The sequence below is a fragment of the Purpureocillium takamizusanense genome, chromosome 6 (genome assembly GCF_022605165.1).
Source record: "Purpureocillium takamizusanense chromosome 6, complete sequence".
Lineage (NCBI taxonomy): Eukaryota > Fungi > Ascomycota > Sordariomycetes > Hypocreales > Ophiocordycipitaceae > Purpureocillium > Purpureocillium takamizusanense.
This window is the reverse complement of record NC_063073.1, coordinates 188,198-204,809: the sequence shown is the minus strand read 5'-3', so window position 1 is coordinate 204,809 and position 16,612 is coordinate 188,198. Positions and strand designations below refer to the sequence as shown.

General features: G+C 57.6%; 5 protein-coding genes across 6 annotated transcripts; 1 reads left to right on the top strand and 4 right to left on the bottom strand.

Annotated features, from left to right (window-relative positions):
- Positions 1-1,208: 1,208 nt before the first annotated feature.
- TEF3 (translational elongation factor EF-1 alpha) lies at positions 1,209-5,571 on the bottom strand. The gene is made up of 3 exons (XM_047987937.1): positions 5,074-5,571; positions 1,751-4,707; positions 1,209-1,683 (listed from the first exon to the last, which is right to left on the bottom strand). The coding sequence occupies exons 1-3, from the start codon at positions 5,223-5,225 to the stop codon at positions 1,628-1,630; spliced, it is 3,165 nt and encodes a 1,054-aa protein (XP_047843928.1). The 5' UTR covers positions 5,226-5,571; the 3' UTR covers positions 1,209-1,627.
- A 1,662-nt stretch (positions 5,572-7,233) lies between these two features.
- JDV02_006532 (Argininosuccinate lyase) lies at positions 7,234-8,954 on the bottom strand. The gene is made up of 2 exons (XM_047987936.1): positions 8,801-8,954; positions 7,234-8,709 (listed from the first exon to the last, which is right to left on the bottom strand). Exons 1-2 carry the CDS (start codon positions 8,853-8,855, stop codon positions 7,364-7,366), a joined length of 1,401 nt encoding a protein of 466 aa, XP_047843927.1. The 5' UTR covers positions 8,856-8,954; the 3' UTR covers positions 7,234-7,363.
- A 382-nt stretch (positions 8,955-9,336) lies between these two features.
- On the bottom strand, positions 9,337-11,706 carry GLN4_1 (Glutamine--tRNA ligase). Its single transcript, XM_047987935.1, has 3 exons — positions 10,958-11,706; positions 9,645-10,885; positions 9,337-9,568 (listed from the first exon to the last, which is right to left on the bottom strand). Exons 1-3 carry the CDS (start codon positions 11,520-11,522, stop codon positions 9,485-9,487), a joined length of 1,890 nt encoding a protein of 629 aa, XP_047843926.1. The 5' UTR covers positions 11,523-11,706; the 3' UTR covers positions 9,337-9,484.
- A 117-nt stretch (positions 11,707-11,823) lies between these two features.
- Positions 11,824-13,313, top strand: JDV02_006530 (uncharacterized protein). The gene is made up of 3 exons (XM_047987934.1): positions 11,824-11,918; positions 11,978-13,001; positions 13,087-13,313. Exons 2-3 carry the CDS (start codon positions 12,091-12,093, stop codon positions 13,106-13,108), a joined length of 933 nt encoding a protein of 310 aa, XP_047843925.1. The 5' UTR covers positions 11,824-11,918; positions 11,978-12,090; the 3' UTR covers positions 13,109-13,313.
- On the bottom strand, positions 13,002-15,942 carry YVC1 (Calcium channel yvc1). 2 transcript variants are annotated; one of them, XM_047987933.1, is made up of 6 exons: positions 15,441-15,942; positions 15,174-15,385; positions 15,003-15,118; positions 14,022-14,949; positions 13,308-13,969; positions 13,002-13,223 (listed from the first exon to the last, which is right to left on the bottom strand). In XM_047987933.1, exons 1-5 carry the CDS (start codon positions 15,553-15,555, stop codon positions 13,322-13,324), a joined length of 2,019 nt encoding a protein of 672 aa, XP_047843924.1. In that variant the 5' UTR covers positions 15,556-15,942; the 3' UTR covers positions 13,002-13,223; positions 13,308-13,321. The 2 variants fall into 2 exon arrangements, with proteins under 2 accessions (XP_047843924.1, XP_047843923.1); XM_047987932.1 differs by having other exon boundaries at positions 13,002-13,969; positions 14,022-15,118.
- Positions 15,943-16,612: the final 670 nt, after the last annotated feature.

Below are 16,612 nucleotides of genomic sequence, written 5' to 3'. Positions count from 1 at the left end.
CTGGTGAGGTGGGAGTTAGTGAAGCAGACATCAACGAACAGGTGCACGCAGAGAGAGAGAGAGAGAGAGCCAGAGAGAGAACTACGAGCTGCCAGTTATAGTACGGTACGGTACGGCACGATACATGAGATAGACTCGCGCTCCAGAGACAAGAGTACCCCTTGCAAGTGACAGAAACACCGGCCAGACGGCCGACCGATAGTCCCTTCGAGCCAAGCAAGTATCGTGTACTCTGCACATTGACCACGACAAAACCCTCCCGACTCCCGTGATGTCCCTTGTCGCCTCCCGGAGTTACACCCCCCCCCCCCCCCCGCCCCATCATCACCACCCGCACATATACCCGGACGGAGAATACTGCAGGTCCCATACGCACTACAAGGAAGAAAACGTGCAGCGGGCATGTTGACAATAGTTTCCCGTCGTCGTCGTCGTCGTGTGTCGTCTTCCAAAAAAAGATCACGGCCAAATATCCGCCTCCCCGCCGGTCACCTGACCGGCAACTACCCGGACTCCGAACCTCCATCCATCCATCCAGCCTCCATCTCACTCTCTCACTCTCTCTTGTCCGACTGGCCTCCGAGTTCCCATATGGCGGAAATACGTACCAACTCCCCGACGTCCACACGGATACGTACGGACTCCGGACTAGTTAATGTTGGGGCCGATTCTCGGGATGATAACGAGCGGGTGACAAGAGGCTTGCTTGCTTGCTTGCTGCTGGACAAAGCATCGACGATAACGAACAACACCAAGAAAAGTTACAACGGCGCGCGCCCATCCCTCACCCCCTCCTCTGCCCCGCCCCCTCCCCGAAGCCAGCAGCCATCTCCGTATGTGCGTGAAGCCCGTTCGCCCCGGCTCGGCGATGCGGACTCGGCTCGGCATTTTTGCGTCCGCCGTGCTGCCCTTCGCCTGGCGCTGGCTGGGGTCGTGCGAGGCGGGCGCGCGATCCCTAGGCTCCCTCGTGTTCGGGCCTTGCTCGACCTGCACATGGTGCGTTGGTCTAGGCTCGACCGTATCTGTAAAGAGCGTTTGCGTCAAGGGCGCGTTTCACCTGGCTGTCGGTGCTTGCTTGTGCAGTGATAGGCGGCCTGGCGGTTCTGCCCCTTTCGTTGACATGTACGGACCAAGGGACGTAATAGACATTATGTGTGCATGCATATACCTACTTGCTACCTTCAGGCATTAATGGCGCAGGACAACGAGGGCGAACAGACATGTTGCGGCCCGTCCCGGTATAAACGTGCATCTCATCACCCCGTCAACAACAACAACAACGGCTTGACAGATGATCTAGAAATTGAACTTCTACCGTCTATCATCCTCCAACCCGCAGCCCGAGAGCCTCGGCACAATCAGGGTCCTCCAATCCCAACCAAGCCGGGCCCCCAAGGTTTCCACGGGCGGCAACATCTAGTAAAGGGCCAACAGATGGCAATAACATCTAGTGCGAGGCCAGCTCCGGCGTGGCCTGGTCGTCAAACCCATTCCCAGAACCATCACAACTTTTGTTCTTTTCCATCCCGCGCATGACATGACAAAAGAAAATTAGAACATGGTATTGTCGTAAGAGAAAAAGAGAACGCTCGTCACAATGCAGCGCCGCGCGGTCGGTGCGTATCGCTTATTCGTCCTCATCGCTGAAGACCTCCTCACCGCGCTTGCGGCGAGCCATACGCTCTGTAAACAAAATTTGTTAGCTTGATGCTTCGTAGTCAAAAGAGGCAAATAGACAAGGTAGGCTTACCCTTCTTCTTCTTACGAGCCTCGGAAGAGGTCAGCTTGGCCTTCTTCTTGGTCGTGACAATCTTGTTGCCCATGGCGTCAAACTTGTCCTCCTCATCGTCGTCACCCTGCTTGAGGCGGGGGCCGGAGCCCTGGCCCGACACCCAGTTGTGACCAGAGGGCGTCATCTTGCCGTCCATGACAGCCCAGACTTCCTCAGTCAAGTCCTTGGTGAACTCGGCAGAGTGGGTAATGATGATCACACCACCCTCAAACTTCTTGAGGGCCTTGGACAGAGCACCCAGGGAGTCACGGTCCAGGTAGTTGGTGGGCTCGTCGAGGACGATCAGATGGGGTCGCTGCCACGAGCAGGCGGCCAAGACGGTCTTGACACGCTGGCCACCAGACAGACCACGCATGCGGGAGTGAGAGACCAGCTCGGCGTCGAGGCCAAAGTTGGCGCAGTGGGCCTCAATCTCCTTGCGGACCAGGGGGCGGAACTGGCCAGAGGCCAGAGCCTCCTTCATGTCCACATCGGCAACCATCTTCTGATGGGAAGCCAGGAGCTCGCTGCGGGGCAGCCAGACGTTGTCGGCCGTCATCATGGGCGTCCAGCGCTCACCCTTCATGCCGACGTTCTCACCCAGAGCGAACGAACACTCGTACTCGTAGCTGTTCTTGAACTTTCTGCGCGAGTTGATGCCAATGACACGGCGCTGGGTGCCCTCGATCTTGAAGATCTTGTCCATGGCCTTCTCGTCGGCCTCGGTGATGATCTTGTTGGCACGGTCCATGGTCTCGCGATCCTCGCCAGTCTGGAATCGCCACTGGATATACTCGGAAGGAGTCGAGTCCAGGTGGTTATCGATGTGGGCGAAGGCGTGCTGCTTGATGTAGGCGATACGAATGTTCTCGTGCTGGTAGATCTCACCCTCAGTGGGGATGAGCTCACCGGTCAGGACGTTGATCAGCGTAGACTTGCCGGCACCGTTGGGGCCAATGACGGCAATACGGGAGCCGAGAGAGCACTGGAAGGTGATGTCCTGGATCTGGGGCTTCGAGGTACCGGGGTACTGGAAGGACATCTTGGTGGCACGCAGGATGGCCTTGGCCTTGGTCTTGACACCCTCAAGGAAACCGGGCTCAGGGAAGGTGAACTCCATCTCGGACGCACCAAGCTCGTAGTACGACTTGGCCGAGGGAACACGCTTGACGAACTCGGCCAGGTTACCACGGTAGCGCTTGAGCTTGAAGCGCTCGTAGTGGACGATGTGCTGGCAGACGTTGTCGAGGAAACCCGAGTCGTGGGAGACGATGATGGACGTGCAAGGGGAGTTGATGAGGTACTCCTCGAGCCACTTGACGTTCTTCACGTCCAAGTGGTTGGTAGGCTCGTCGAGCAGCAGAATATCGGGAGCCTCGAAGACGGCACGGCACAGGGCCAGCTTCATCTTCCAACCACCGGAAAGGGCCGTGATCTCACCCTTGACCATGGCGTCGGTGAAGCCGAAGTCGTTGAGCTGCTTCTCGACGTCGTCCTGGGTGGTCTGGACACCAGCCTCCTTGAGCTTCTTCATGGTCCAGTCAATGGTGGTCATCTCAGTATCGGCGGAATCAAGGTCGTGCTCGACGAAGACGGTCTTGACCTCGCTCTGCTTGGGGAAGCCCTCGACCTGCTCGTTGTTGATGGCACGCATCAGAGTGGACTTGCCGGAACCGTTGGGGCCGCAGAGACCATAGCGCTGACCACGCTTGAGGCGGAGATGAGTCTGGTTGAGCAGGATCTTGGCACCGTAGGCAAGGGAGAAGGTGCAGTTGCAGAGATCCTCACCCTCCTCCTCGTCAGCCTCCTGCTCCTCCTCCTCAGCGGCGCCGGGGGAGGCGCGCTTGCGGAGGGTGTCAACGACAACCTCGGAGTTGTCAATGCCGGTGATGACGGCCATGTAGGGCTTGAGGTTCTCGACCCAGATCATGGCCTCGCTCTCCTTCTCGTCGACGAGCTGGCCAGCAATGGCAGCAATGTACTCGGCGACGGGGCCCATCTTCGCGAGGTAGTTGCCGTACTTGGGGGTCAGGACGTCCTTGAGCTTGCCGAGGACGATGTTGAGGTCGCCGTCGTTGCGAGCCTCGGGGATCTTTCCGTCCTTGACGTTGCCGACGCGGGTGAGCGTGTCGAGGGCCTGCTTGGTCTTCTCACGGGCCTCAGGATCAGCCAGGTTGTCGTAGTTCTTCTGGAGACCCGGCATCATCTTGGGCAAGAAGGGAGCGACGATGTTGGGGTCATCGACGAGCTTGCACATGTTGTCGACGATGACGGCAGCCTTACGCTTGATGGCGGTCTCGCGCTCGGCCAGACCACGATCCAGCAGGGGAACCATGAGGGCCAGGGTGGGCTCCTGGACCTCGGTGACGAAGGTGGTGGCACCGAGCAGGTGAACGGTCTCGGGGACGTTCTCAGGCTTGGCAATACACTTGATGAGCTCAGGAATGAAGCGCTCGATATCCCTGTTGACAATCAACTGGCAGATCTGCTCCATGGTCTTGTAGGCGCGCTCCTTGACCTCCTTCTTGGTATCCCACATGGACTCGGAGACGACGGGAATCAGCTCAGGGACGCGGTAAGCCAGCTGAGCGGGGGCCGTCTTGACGAGGGCGTCGATGAAGTCGAGAGCAGTCATCTTCTCGGGCCACTTCTGGGCGTTGCGGAGAGAGTCCATGATGGCGGGGAGGGCAGCCTTGGCGGCGTTGCCGCTGATGGCGCCAGCAATGGCGATGACAGCAGCGCTGGCGGCATTCTTGACGGCGGTGATCTTGTCGCCGACGGCAGCCAGGAGGGTGGGCAGGAGGACAACGAGGTAAGGCTCGACGGAGGCGGAAACCTCGGAGTGCGAGGCGATGGCCTCGATGGCCGTGCAGGCCCTCTCGCGGGCGAGAGCATCCTTCTTGTTGGCGAGCTGCTTCTGCAGGTTCTCAATGGTCCTGCCAAAAAAAAAGGTTTGGTTAGCGTCCTGCAGAAATGCAACGAAACTACCGCCATCCGTTGTTCTCGGTCCCACGATGCGCTGCATGCAACCTGGCCAGAGCGCCAATCGGGCCCCTGAGGCACAGGCGGTGGACAGCACTGACGGAGGCTGATTGGCGGGGTATATTTTGGGGTGCCGAGCGGGCGGCGGCGGTAGCGACCAGTTGGGAAGGCGGGGTGTGTGCGTGGTCGCTGGTCCCGGCAAGAAAAAAAAGTTTTTTGGCCACAGCGGCTCTCCTTTGTGCGTAGCGCAACGCAGCGTAGCGCAGACATGGGGGGCGATGGCGGCAGAAGCAGCAGAAGCAAGGGGCAGCAAGACTCACTTGTTGGGGACATCCTGGTCCTCAATGCGACCGTTGATGAAGCTGGCGAGCTCGTTGGAGGACTCCTTGATCTCGGCCGCCTCCTTGGAGACGGTGAGCTTCTGGAAGAGCTCGTCAAGGACCTTGACGGACTGAGCGTTTTCGGAAGGCATGTTGGCGGGTGGTAGGTAGTCGGGTATTAGTCGTGAGGGGTCGACGAGGATGAGGAAATATCAAAAAAAGAGACCCAGCGTCTATCGAGATCTATGGCCGGAGTCTTTTGTCTATCGTGACGAAAAAAGCCCACAGAGACGACGGAGGGATCGGCTCTGCTCTATCGCGGCTTTTTTTGTTGTGTGTGGGAGAAAATCTGTATCGGCGAGGCGGGGCTGTTCGGTGGAGGAGGATCCAAGGAACAACTCGGCGACGAAGAGACAAGACAGGAACGGTTCGCCTTGGAGGAGGACGACCAAAAGATGAGGATGAGGGAAGAAGGTGAAGGGAGGAGGAGGATGCAAGAGCGACGGGAGAAGGGGGAGTGAAAAATCTGGGGGCGACAAGTTTTATCTGTTCCCCGGCTCTGGCTCTGGCGCTGGCGCTGGCTCCTGGCTGTGGCCTCTTGGTATCAGCGGCGGCGGCGGGCAGCCACAAGATTTTTTTTTTTCGCTCTTCCAATCCCTTGGGGGCGGGCGGCGCTGGGCGGGACAGGCAGACTCCCCTTGCTGGCAAAACCGAGAAAAAAATTCGCAAGGTTTACCCCTCCATTGGGGCTTATCGGGTGTTATCGCACGGCGCTAAACCGAATGGGGGCGGATGGCGAAGGCGGTGAGTCGTGTCGGCGAGCCTCCCACGGCGGCCCCAGGGGACCGAGTGGCCACCCAGACAGGGGCCATTTCAGATCATGGACGCATCCATATCCGGGGCGCCGACACCCTCCAAAATGGGTGGCCCGGCCCCTGGTTGCCCTGCATGCTGGCCCCCCAAGTCTTTCCTTTGGACGACGTCGAAGGGGGGGTGCGGCGTGGTGCTACTAGGCGGTCGCGGGGGAAACAGACGGGGCGCCCCATCCCATCCTACCTCCTCCCCCTTCGCCCCTTGACAATGTCAATAGGTACGAAGTACTTCGTACGTAGGGACATGAATTCTTGCTTTGGATTAGTAGCGGTCCCCTCGAGGGATCTTTGGATGCTTGATCAGATCAAAGGGCGGGAGGGAGGTGACAGAGCCTCGTAAGGGCACTGCACGCGGCACATGTCGCCGTACCTACTGACTCGCAGTGCATGTTCCATCTGCTATGCCAGGTTGGTATCTACGTACGTCCAAAGCACCCTTTCAAGGCGGCCAGGCATTCAGCACAAGCCAGGTGATGCAATCAGACTTCGACATTGGTGGGATGTCCACCACTGACGGACGACCCTGCCTATGGGCGTCATCGCCTCCCTGGACGATTGGCGTCAGCGCCGTCCCTCCCTCCCTCCCTCTCTGTCGCGCCCACGAGCGTCTCACCGCGCCGGCAGCAGCGGTCTAAATTGTAGGTACACGGACCAGGCGGCCATCCATCCATCCGCCTCGCCTCGCCTCGCCTCGCCTCACCTCAGCTCATCTCGTCTCGCCTCGCATATCGTCTCGTCTCGCATCACATCTCACCCCCTCCCGCGGCTGCTGCCTCACCGGCTTGCATTGACGGCGACCCTCCTCTCTCCTCTTCCCCTGGCGCGCCTCGTATCAGGGTACCTAACCTTACTTCTCCCTACTGTAGGTACCTGTCTACTTAACGCAGTTATAAATACGTCGTCGTAGCATATCACCAAATGATGCCGCAATTTGCTGTTGGTCGACTCAACGCCAAAAGGTTGTACGGGCGCCCGGTACGCAGAGCCGCCGCTGCCGCCTTGCACGTGGCATCCGCGGGTTCCTGCCAGAAGGCTTTTTTAGGCGGCTCCACGGCGGCTCGGCCTCGCCGCGCGGTGCTGTTGAGGTGCCCGCGGCCGAAACTCAAATCACCCACCATAGGAAGGCTATTCCGTGACCCTTCAGCGCCGCGCCGCGCCGCGTGCATTCAAAATGGAATCTCGCTGGTATGGTACGTTACCCGGCCAGGCACAAGGTAGTCGTGGCTAGTAGGGGCGAGCCGAGGTTGTCATTCACACTTTGGCGGCGTAAAGAATGTCATTAAATAGACAAGCAACGAGCCTGGCCCGGCATTCGTCATCGATCGCTTTTGCATCCCATTTTGCTTCCCAATAATTACAGTACATGGCCCTCCTGCTCGTCGTACAACGCCACCTCACCGTCCCTCCTGGCTGGCCGCTCAGCCAAGCATCTCCTCGAGCACCTTGATTTGCTCCATGACGCTCGACTTGCTGGTGCCGCCCTTGGCAGACCGGCGCTCCACGCTCGTGTCGTAGTTGAAGGCCTCGGAAATGTCCTCCTCAAAGCGCGGGTCGATAGCCTTCATCTGCTCGTACGAGAGCTCGTTCATGGGGATGCCCGTCTCTTCCGATTTGGCGACGCAGCGGCCCGAGATGTGGTGCGTCTCACGGAAGGGCACGCCCTTGCGGACGAGGTAGTCGGCAACGTCCGTCGCCAGCATGAAGGGATCCAGGGCGGCGCGCATCTTTTCGGCGTTGGTGGTCAGGGTGGCCAAGACTCCGTTGGCGATCTGAATACTGTCCGACACCGTCTTGACGTGGTCGAGCATGGGCTCCACGCTCTCCTGCAAGTCCTTGTTGTACGTGCTGGGCAGGCCCTTTTGCGTCATCATGAAGCCCGCCATGTGACCAAACGCGCGACCGCTCTTGCCACGGAGAAGCTCGAGGCTGTCCGGGTTCTTCTTCTGCGGCATCAGGGAGCTACCAGTAGAATAGGCGTCGGCAAGGCGGACGAAGCCAAACTCGGCGGTCGAGTAGATGATGAGATCTTCCGCCCAGCGGGAGACATGCTGCATCAGCATGGACCCCCACTGCAGCGTCTCCGTGACGAAGTCGCGGTCAGCGACTCCGCCCATTGAGTTCCACAGCAGGCCGTCGAATCCCAGCTCCTTTGTGATCATGTCGCGGTCGAGGCCAAAGGGATTGCCAGCGAGGGCGCCACAGCCGAGCGGGTTGCGGTTGACGCGGCTTATGACTTCGCGCAGGCGCTCGAGGTCTGCGGCAAAGGCCAGGCCATACGATAGCAGCCAGTGACTCCAGCGGATCGGCTGGGCGCGCTGCAGGTGCGTGTAGCCGGGCATGACGAGGTCAATCTCCTGCTCAGCGCGCGCGGCAAGGACGCGGAGGAAGGCGACGAGGTGGCTCTCGATCTGTCGCAGCTCGTCTCGCAGCCACATGCGCATGTCGCAGACGACCTGCTCGTTACGACTGCGGCCCGTGTGCAGCTTGCCAGCAACCTGCTTGCCGATGATCTCGCCAAGACGACGCTCATTGGCTGTGTGTATGTCTTCGTCGACGCCGGGAACAATGGTGAAGGTGCCCGCCTGCCATTCCTTCTCGACCTCGCGGAGGCCACGCTCGATCTGCTGGAACTCGTCCTGGGTGATGATGCCCGCCTTGGCGTTGGCGCGAGCAAAGGCAATGCTCCCGAGGATGTCTTGTTTGTATAGGACGCGGTCGAAGTAGATGCTTTCGTTGTACTTGACCATAAGGGGATCGAGGCCGCCTAGACGTTGGAGCTCAGCATCAATACCAGCTCGTCTGACGTGGAGCGTTCCGGAGAGACAGCGACCATCTGGAGGGTCAATTGCACTCACCGGTAAAGCGGCCGCCCCATAGCATGCTTCCTTCGGGTTTGGAGCTCGAGGCCATTGTGAATGTGGTTGCGCTGTGCAGGTGACGATGCAGGGACGATGGGTGCGGGTTGGGACGAGGGAGGTGGTTGAGGCCCGGGGCGGGCTTTTTGTTGGCAGTGTCTTGAGACATTGCCGAAGTTCGGAGTCGTGCTGGGGCCCCAGTTCCAGTGGGAGTCACAGCAGCCACAAGCAAGATCTGCGCCTAAACTTGGGCGGCAATTGGCAAAGCGACGCCACCAACTTGCTTTGTCCCACCACCCACAAAGCACGAATATGCTGATGAGACGTGGTCCAATGCTACAGCTCACGGCACAGAATCCTATTTCAGAGGAGTGCCAAGCACTCTTCGTGGTATCAATTGGTCGTGTAATGCGTTCTTTGCCTCTGTTTGGCCCGATGCCTAGACAGAGTCCTTCATCACGTACTTCGTACAACTGTCATGGTCTCGCGTGATCATATCAGAGCTCCGTCCCGTCAACACGGAATGAATTCGTGCACTTGCATGCATGTCAATTCAATTGCCTTACTCTACCACGCCTTTTATCGACAGAATGCCATGGGAGCCCCGTTTCAACGGCTAACACGCCGCATCACTCCAACCTCGCAACGCCATGCACACATCGCTTCCTGCCATGTCCCGCACAATTACTGCTTCTTGCCGGCATCCTCCTTTAAGCTGACGATCCGATTGAGAACAATCTTGTCCTCTGTGCTGTCCGAGTCCATGGCCTAGCGCAGTCTTGGATTAGCGGCTGTCTTCAAGAAGGGCGTCAAAAGCAGGCTCTTGTTCGGAGGGTGTACTCACAAAATATGCTACTCTCATGGCCTGGAACCGCACACTCTCTGGTCCTCCCTTTCCAAGCTCATTCTCACCGGCCGCTTCCGGCCACGGCGCGCGACGCTTCACCTCGTCGAAACCAGCTTCGATCATGGCATCGGGATAGATGACCTCGCTGTCAGGGTTCAAGTCATTGAGAAAGCCGCCTTCTGCGTCGTCGGGCTTTTCCGACTTGAACAGCGCGTTGTGAATGCGCGCCTCCACCTTCCTTGAGCCTTCCGTTCCAACCCACTGGATGTACGTCTTGGCCTTCTTAGTCTCTTTGTCAAACACGCCGCGAATCTCCGTCACCCTGCCGGTCGCCTCATCCTTGGTGAATGAGGTGGCTTTCACCGGGAACGGAGCATTCAGGAGCCCAACAGTCTTGCCCGGCGCAAGGCGGAAAAAGTCTTTGCTATCCTCCTCCCGGAAATCTGACCTGTCAATGTATATGGTGGGGGTGAACTTGACGGTATGGTGTCCCATCTTGGGGTCTTTGGGGGAGAATGGCAGCTGCACATCGACAGGTTCCGCATCCTCAATGACCAAAGGTATGGGATCGAGAACCATCATCAGTCGTGGTACCGTCTTCTCAAGGTACTTGCGAATGGTCTGCTCGAAGCGGTGGGTCGGAATGGTCGTGATGTTCGTAGTCACGCCGAGCTCGTTGACGAACTCGAGAATGGCGCCAGGAGGTACACCACGACGGCGAATGGCGATCAAGGTGTACAGTCGAGGGTCGTCCCAGTCGCGCACAATCTTCTCATCAACCAGCTTGAGGATCTTGCGCTTGGACAGGACTGTTCCGGTCAGGTTCAAGCGCCCGTACTCTCTCTGCATCGGCTCATAGACTTCGAGCGACTTGTTGAGCCATTCGTACGAAACTCGGCTAAGAATAAACTCGGTGGTACACAGCGAGTGCGTCACACCCTCAAAGCTGTCGCACAGGCAGTGTGTAAAGTCGTAAGTCGGGTAGATCTTCCAGTCCCAGCCTGTCCTGTGGTGCGGTGTGTCGGTTTTGATTCGGTATGCCGCCAGGTCCCACATCTGAGGGTTTCCATCTGTGATGTCCTGCTTCATGCGTAGGAAGACCTCCTTGGGCTTGTACTTGCCGGCTCGCATGTCCCGGAACTTGGTGAGGTTGTCGTCAACGGTCTGTTCAGCGTGCTCGCACCGATAGCGAGGCTGAGCACCCTTTTCACCACCTCTCTGGAGCTTGATCTCGACATCTGTACAGCATTTTGTTAGTTTCCGCCGTCAGAAGAGAGGGGGCAAGAGGGGGGAGGCCAGCTCCATCTTACCACTGCAAGCACAAACGTAGGCCTTTCCAATTGAAATCAGTTTCTCGGCCATCTGATAGAGCTTCTCGAAGTTGTCGCTCGAGTAGGTAATCTTGAAGGGCTCAAAGCCCAACCATCGGACAATCTCCTGAATGGCTGTGAAATACCTTTCCTCCTCTTTCTCGGGATTTGTGTCGTCGTACCGCAGGTAGCAAACGCCGCCATGGTGCCTGGCGAAGCCAAAATTGATAGCAATCGCCTTGGCATGGCCAATGTGAAGGTAGCCGTTGGGTTCCGGGGGGAAACGTGTTACGACGTTCTTGGCGGGGCGGTCGTCGTAGACGTCGACGAGGAAGCCCTGCTTGAACATGGCATCGGGGTCGAGAGGCTGTTCCTCCTGCTTCGCAGCGGGTTTTGCGGCGGCGGGGGCAGGGCCGGCGGCAGCCTTCTCCTGGCGAGCCTTCTCCTGAGCCGCCTTCTTGGCACGCTTCTGCTGGCGCTTCTTCAATTCGGCCTTGGAGACCATCTCGCCCGTCTCCTCGTCAAGCTGGAGCTTGGCCATCGACTTGGTCGCGTCTTCGGCCATGGTGTCGTCTGCCGTCGAACAAGCGACTATGCACGGATCGAACGGGGGTGAACGCTTCGAGTTGTCGGATGTTATCGCAACGATGCGAGGACTGCGTTGAGTCAAAGGGGCGTTGACCACGACGAACGCGTGGCATCGAGACCGGTGAGTCAAACAAAAGAATTGCCGATAAGGGCGATGAAAGGACGGATGGCGGGGTCGAGAAGCTTGGAGGGGCTGTGGGCCTCGAGCTTAGTTAGGGTAGTGCTGTAGGTACGTTAGTACTAACCTGGTCGTGTGCGGCGCCAAATCCGTGCCACCATGGTAATAAGGTAGTTGAGCCCCTCCCTGTCCATCCAACATCATCTACAGCCCCAGATTGTTCCTCGGTCGAGAACCATCATTTCTCCTCTAGCTGTGTGATCTCTGCCTCTATATCTAAACAAAACGGGGACTCGTGCTGATCTTGAGAGGAGCTCCATTGTCTCTAGGCTCGTGACGAAGCACCATCAGTGGCGTCGTCCCGGAACTTCCATCGGCGGTGCGCAGTCCGTCCCTTGCTTTGAAGCGCTTAAAGAGCCTTTCCTTGATGCACCGGTCGCTCGATCCATTGAACTGGTTGAAGCAGCAGGTGAACAAAGTTCTGTTCGGGTCTGCGTTCTCGCCTGGAGCTTGCCTTGTCCCCTCTGCTTTCCGCCCTTTTCAGGTACACGCCGGTCATCTACCAAGTATAAGGACCCGGACCGTCGCAAGCTCCTTCCCTACTCTTGCCCCCCATCAATCCCCATTCCAGGCATCTTCCAGACACTTTCATTTTCGATCTCACACACACCAGAGTTGTAATCTTTCACTCACCAGACCATTCTCCGTCACCACCATGGCCTCCTCCGCAGCTGTCAAAACGCTCGCCGACATACCCACTCTCAATGACCTCTATCTATCATCCTCTCTGCGCGGCGTCTGTAACCCTCTAGCTGACCCCTCGGCCCCCGTGAATGCCCGCGTCAGCCTCATCCGCGCCGACATCACCAAGCTCCAGCTTGACGCGATCGTCAACGCGGCCAAAACGTCCCTTCTCGGTGGCGGCGGCGTCGACGGCGCCATTCACCGCGCCGCCGGTGAAAGTCTCGTTACCGAGTGCAGGAGACTCGGAGGTTGCCCAACTGGCCAGGCAAAGATCACCAAAGGTTACATGCTCCCTGCCAAGCACGTCATTCACACTGTCGGCCCCGTCTACGACCCCCACAATCCCAAGGAGAGCGAGCGTTTGCTCCGGAGTTGCTACGAGGAATCATTGAGGCTGGCGTACAGGAGTGGCGTCAAGACGATCGCGTTCTCCGGTATCAGCACTGGAGTCTATGGCTACCCGAGCAGGGAGGCCGCTGAAGTGGCTTGCGAGACGGTTCGCAAGTTCATGGACCAGGGCGGCAACCAGATCGAGCGGGTAGTCTTCGTTACGTTCGAGTCAAAGGACGTCACTGCATACAACCAGGTGCTTCCGTAAGTGAGAACCCAGACAGGAGCCTTGCTATTTTCCCCCGAACACTATACATGTGCGCTAACCAAGTCTCTTGCAATTGCATAGCATCTACTTTCCTGCGGCCTGAGTGATGAGGCAAGGGTCGCCGTGAGCCTCCTTCTCTCACGGCATGCACCAAGATTGAACTAGGGGTCGTAAGAGGGACGCCATCTTCTCAGCCGGGCGATTTAGACGTCCTTTTACTAGTGCCAAGATCGTTAGACAAAATAGAAGCTCTGGCGCGCGACCGCAAGTGACTATGCGGTGAGCAGGCGGGGCTAAATTACTCCTTGTTTCCTTCTCAAGAGCCAGAGCCAGAAGCTCTTTCGTCACTGTGTTCAGGTTCGGGGACCTTGGTGTCGTCACTGCGCTGAGACTCGTGAAGGTTGCTGGATGGCTCAGACTTTGACCTTGCCGCGTCGTTGTTGGCCCCAACATTGCGTCCCATATCAACCAGCAGACTCTTCAGCTCCTCCACCTCGGCGCGCAACTTCCTGACCTCCAGCACGGCAGGATCTTCTTCCAAGTTCGGCTTAACAGCGTCACATTTCTTGGTCCATCCCTCTGCCTCAAAGTCGAGCTCGTGCGCATCATGCTCCCACTCCTCTACCACGTCGTCGTCCTCTTCGCCTCGGGCACGATTGTGTCGGATGCGATGCGCCGTACGCGTTTCAAACCAGGCTGCGACAAACAGCAGTGGCGAATACAAGACGCCCATGACGCAGTCGTTGATGAACTCGTATGTCTTCTTCTGCATCCACCACTCGAAAAGACCAGATATTACAATCTCGAAGAGGTTGAGCGGGGCAATGTACACATTCTCGTCGGGAGCTCGCACGAATTGCATCGTCTTCTGAGAGAATAGGGCAAGGTATTCGTCGTCGGCGTTTTCGTAGATGTCTTCGTAAGCCGAGTTGTAGAGAGCGATGAGAATGTTGAGCAGAATAATCTGGTACACAAGTGAGACAACTTTCCTCGCGGCTGGCTTGTTCGGTACGTACCATGACAACAAATGTGAAGCAATAGTAGAGGATGATACCCCAAGGGGGGCCGAACCCCTCAAACCCTTCGAACTCTGGGCTCTGCAAGATTGCCTTCAACATGGACTCAACTATAAATAAGGCATCTTCGGCGACGTTGTCGTCGGCCAGATCAAGACCAATAAACGCCTGCAGAAAACCAATGATGATGATAACGAGCAGAGCAAAGAAAATGACCGACTCCTTCATCATCACCTTGAGGACAACGAGCATGGCGCCAAAGAACCTGAAGCTGTCCAAGTATAGCAGGAGGCGCGACCAGAACATGGGGGCGACAAAGGACAACATATTATAGCTCAGCTTGCTATAATGTTCGCGTTCATCCGAATCGGCTGGTGCAGCTAGCCCAATGATGCGTATGACCAGCGATGCCGTCAGAAAGGAGTATAAGAGGCCATTCAGCGCATTCCAAAAGCCTAGTATATGGTATCCTGCTTTGTAGAGCTTGACCAATTCATCGCAAACGTAGCCAAGGGTGAAAATATACATCAACACCTCCGCTGCGTCCAGTTCGCCGCGTGGGTTGACCGAATTGATTGCAGAAGTGTACAGTATGAGGTAGATGACGGAGAAGAGCAGCTGAGCGGCGTTCTGGTACCTCGGCGCCCTCATGCGGTCCGGGTCCATATGGACGAGAAAATTGGTGTTGTCCTTGTCAGCATAATCGACGAAGACGGAGGGATCGTTTTCATCCTGGACAAGCCAGCCTCGCCAGAGGTAGCCTATGCACTTCTGGTAGCCCGAGGAGCCAATGACCTTGACAGAATGCAAATCGACGGCTTTTTCAATGACATTGACAGGCATGGTCGGAGTGCCCTTGGAAAGGAAGGAGTACCGTCGGAGGAGAACAGCATGCAACAGGTAGTTTGTGTCCTCTTCGTTCTCGATGCTGCAGCAAGTCAGCCTCAGGACTGTTCGATATCAAGATGCAAAGGGCCATACATGGCCTTTGCAATAACGCCACAAGCCACAGCTCGTAATTTATGAAGGCCGGCATCCCAAAGCTCGACGAGAGCCTCATGTCTGAACCAACGCTCATTGACGAGCAAGCAGTAGACCTGAGACGCGCGTTAGCAGGCACAAGCGTATCGGCTCAGAGTGCATTCCACATACCACGCAGCCTTTGTATTCCTCACCACCAGCCTCTTTGGCGGCCTTGACGACCTTGGTCGTGACGATGCGACTGTGCGGCGTCGTGATGCGCGCCTCGTCCATTTCGCAAGGGATGCATTCCTGCAGCAAATGTCGCAGCCGGAGGCACACCTTGGTGACCTCGGCAGGCGGCACATTTGTCTGCAGGTGCTCATTTCGAAGCTGCGGGAGCACTGTGAGCAGGTCAGCTTTGGTTGCGCAATGGCGACGGGGCCAGTGAGGACCGACAAGCTTGCTCCTCTTGGTGAAGCCAGTCGCGATGATGGCCGCTGCCGCCGACTCCGGGTTGTCTCTCGAAACCCAGGGCGCGGTCAATGGCCTTCCAGCGAGATATGTTGGGCATCGTGCAGGTGCCCGAGGTTAGGTCAGGGAGCTAGTCAACGGCGCACGGCGGGCATCGGCAGCCACGGCGTTGTCTTTGTCGGCGGAGGCGGCGTCGCCGTCGACCTTGTAAGCTGGCTCGGATGGACGGTAGGGCCCTGGCAAGCCGCAACTGCGATTCCAGAGACAGACTGCGGTCTTCGTCGCAGTATAGGCGCAAGGGTAACCTCGTATGCTCGCCTTTGCGTGTTGCGCCGTTTCGAGACCGGGTAAGGAAATGAGGGGCCAGAAGCGTTGTGGGTGACGACGAGGCGAGACGAAGCTCAAGTCCATGAGCAGCTACTTTGTAACGTACCGGCTACCTAAACAGGGAAGCTTCAAAGCTTCAAATGACGTTGCGCGCAGGCACTTGATTGGGTGGAGACGCAAGCCACCGCTGGAAACTCAGCTTGCATTGCCAACCTGGAATGCGACAAACAGTGGGGTTACTGTACCCCAAGAGGTGGCGCTGATGAAGCTCGCCGCCTCCTGACTTGCTAATGCGGGGTTGCTCCAGCGGGCCGCCAACGCTCACGAATCTGGCACCTCACTCCATCCATCTGAGGCTGCTCTTGAGTGCGGTCGCTCGCCCTTTGGTAACTTGGCATTGCAGCCCTGTGGTCGTCTCAAGGAGAGCAAATCCGCGGACGATTCACGTCAGAGCCTGTTCCCCATCACCACAACGAACTCAGGCGGTGTGCACGCGACTCGAGATTGATGAGACGAGTGCTTGACCTGAGTTAGTAGCGAGTGAAGCACCCCTACCGCGCCAACGGCTCATGCACGTCGTCACATGGCGTCGAGACTTATTGACCTCCCTTTTCGTGGCTGCGGTATCGGAAGAAATGGTTGGGCTGCCGGGCGTCGGTATCCGGTGCCACTGGCGCCGAGAGAGTGTGTGAGGGTGTGTGTGTTTGCAAATGTGAAGTTGTGACATGGGCGACGAACACGGTCAAGACACTGATGCCATGGATAGAGTAGACAATCTGACGCTCTTGCTTACTTCGCACACGGCTGTTTTTTCGTTCTTTTTCTCTCCT

What these genes read in the sequence shown, in the direction of transcription:
- JDV02_006532 (XM_047987936.1), bottom strand. Translation starts at nt 8,855, where the DNA reads ATGGCCTCGAGCTCCAAACCCGAAGGAAGCATGCTATGGGGCGGCCGC. An exon ending in ATGGGGCGGCCGCTTTACCG is followed by an intron (nt 8,710 to 8,800) that starts GTGAGTGCAATT and finishes TCCAACGTCTAG; the next exon opens with GCGGCCTCGATCCCCTTATG.
- GLN4_1 (XM_047987935.1), bottom strand. Translation starts at nt 11,522, where the DNA reads ATGGCCGAAGACGCGACCAAGTCGATGGCCAAGCTCCAGCTTGACGAG. An exon ending in CTACGTTTGTGCTTGCAGTG is followed by an intron (nt 10,886 to 10,957) that starts GTAAGATGGAGC and finishes AATGCTGTACAG; the next exon opens with ATGTCGAGATCAAGCTCCAG. An exon ending in CCATGAGAGTAGCATATTTT is followed by an intron (nt 9,569 to 9,644) that starts GTGAGTACACCC and finishes AGACTGCGCTAG; the next exon opens with GCCATGGACTCGGACAGCAC.
- YVC1 (XM_047987933.1), bottom strand. Translation starts at nt 15,555, where the DNA reads ATGCCCAACATATCTCGCTGGAAGGCCATTGACCGCGCCCTGGGTTTC. An exon ending in AGGAATACAAAGGCTGCGTG is followed by an intron (nt 15,119 to 15,173) that starts GTATGTGGAATG and finishes CGCGCGTCTCAG; the next exon opens with GTCTACTGCTTGCTCGTCAA. An exon ending in GCTTCACATTTGTTGTCATG is followed by an intron (nt 13,970 to 14,021) that starts GTACGTACCGAA and finishes CTTGTGTACCAG; the next exon opens with ATTATTCTGCTCAACATTCT.
- JDV02_006530 (XM_047987934.1), top strand. Translation starts at nt 12,091, where the DNA reads ATGCACCGGTCGCTCGATCCATTGAACTGGTTGAAGCAGCAGGTGAAC. An exon ending in GCATACAACCAGGTGCTTCC is followed by an intron (nt 13,002 to 13,086) that starts GTAAGTGAGAAC and finishes GCAATTGCATAG; the next exon opens with CATCTACTTTCCTGCGGCCT.
- TEF3 (XM_047987937.1), bottom strand. Translation starts at nt 5,225, where the DNA reads ATGCCTTCCGAAAACGCTCAGTCCGTCAAGGTCCTTGACGAGCTCTTC. An exon ending in GACCAGGATGTCCCCAACAA is followed by an intron (nt 4,708 to 5,073) that starts GTGAGTCTTGCT and finishes TTTTTTTGGCAG; the next exon opens with GACCATTGAGAACCTGCAGA. An exon ending in GGCTCGTAAGAAGAAGAAGG is followed by an intron (nt 1,684 to 1,750) that starts GTAAGCCTACCT and finishes TTTTGTTTACAG; the next exon opens with AGCGTATGGCTCGCCGCAAG.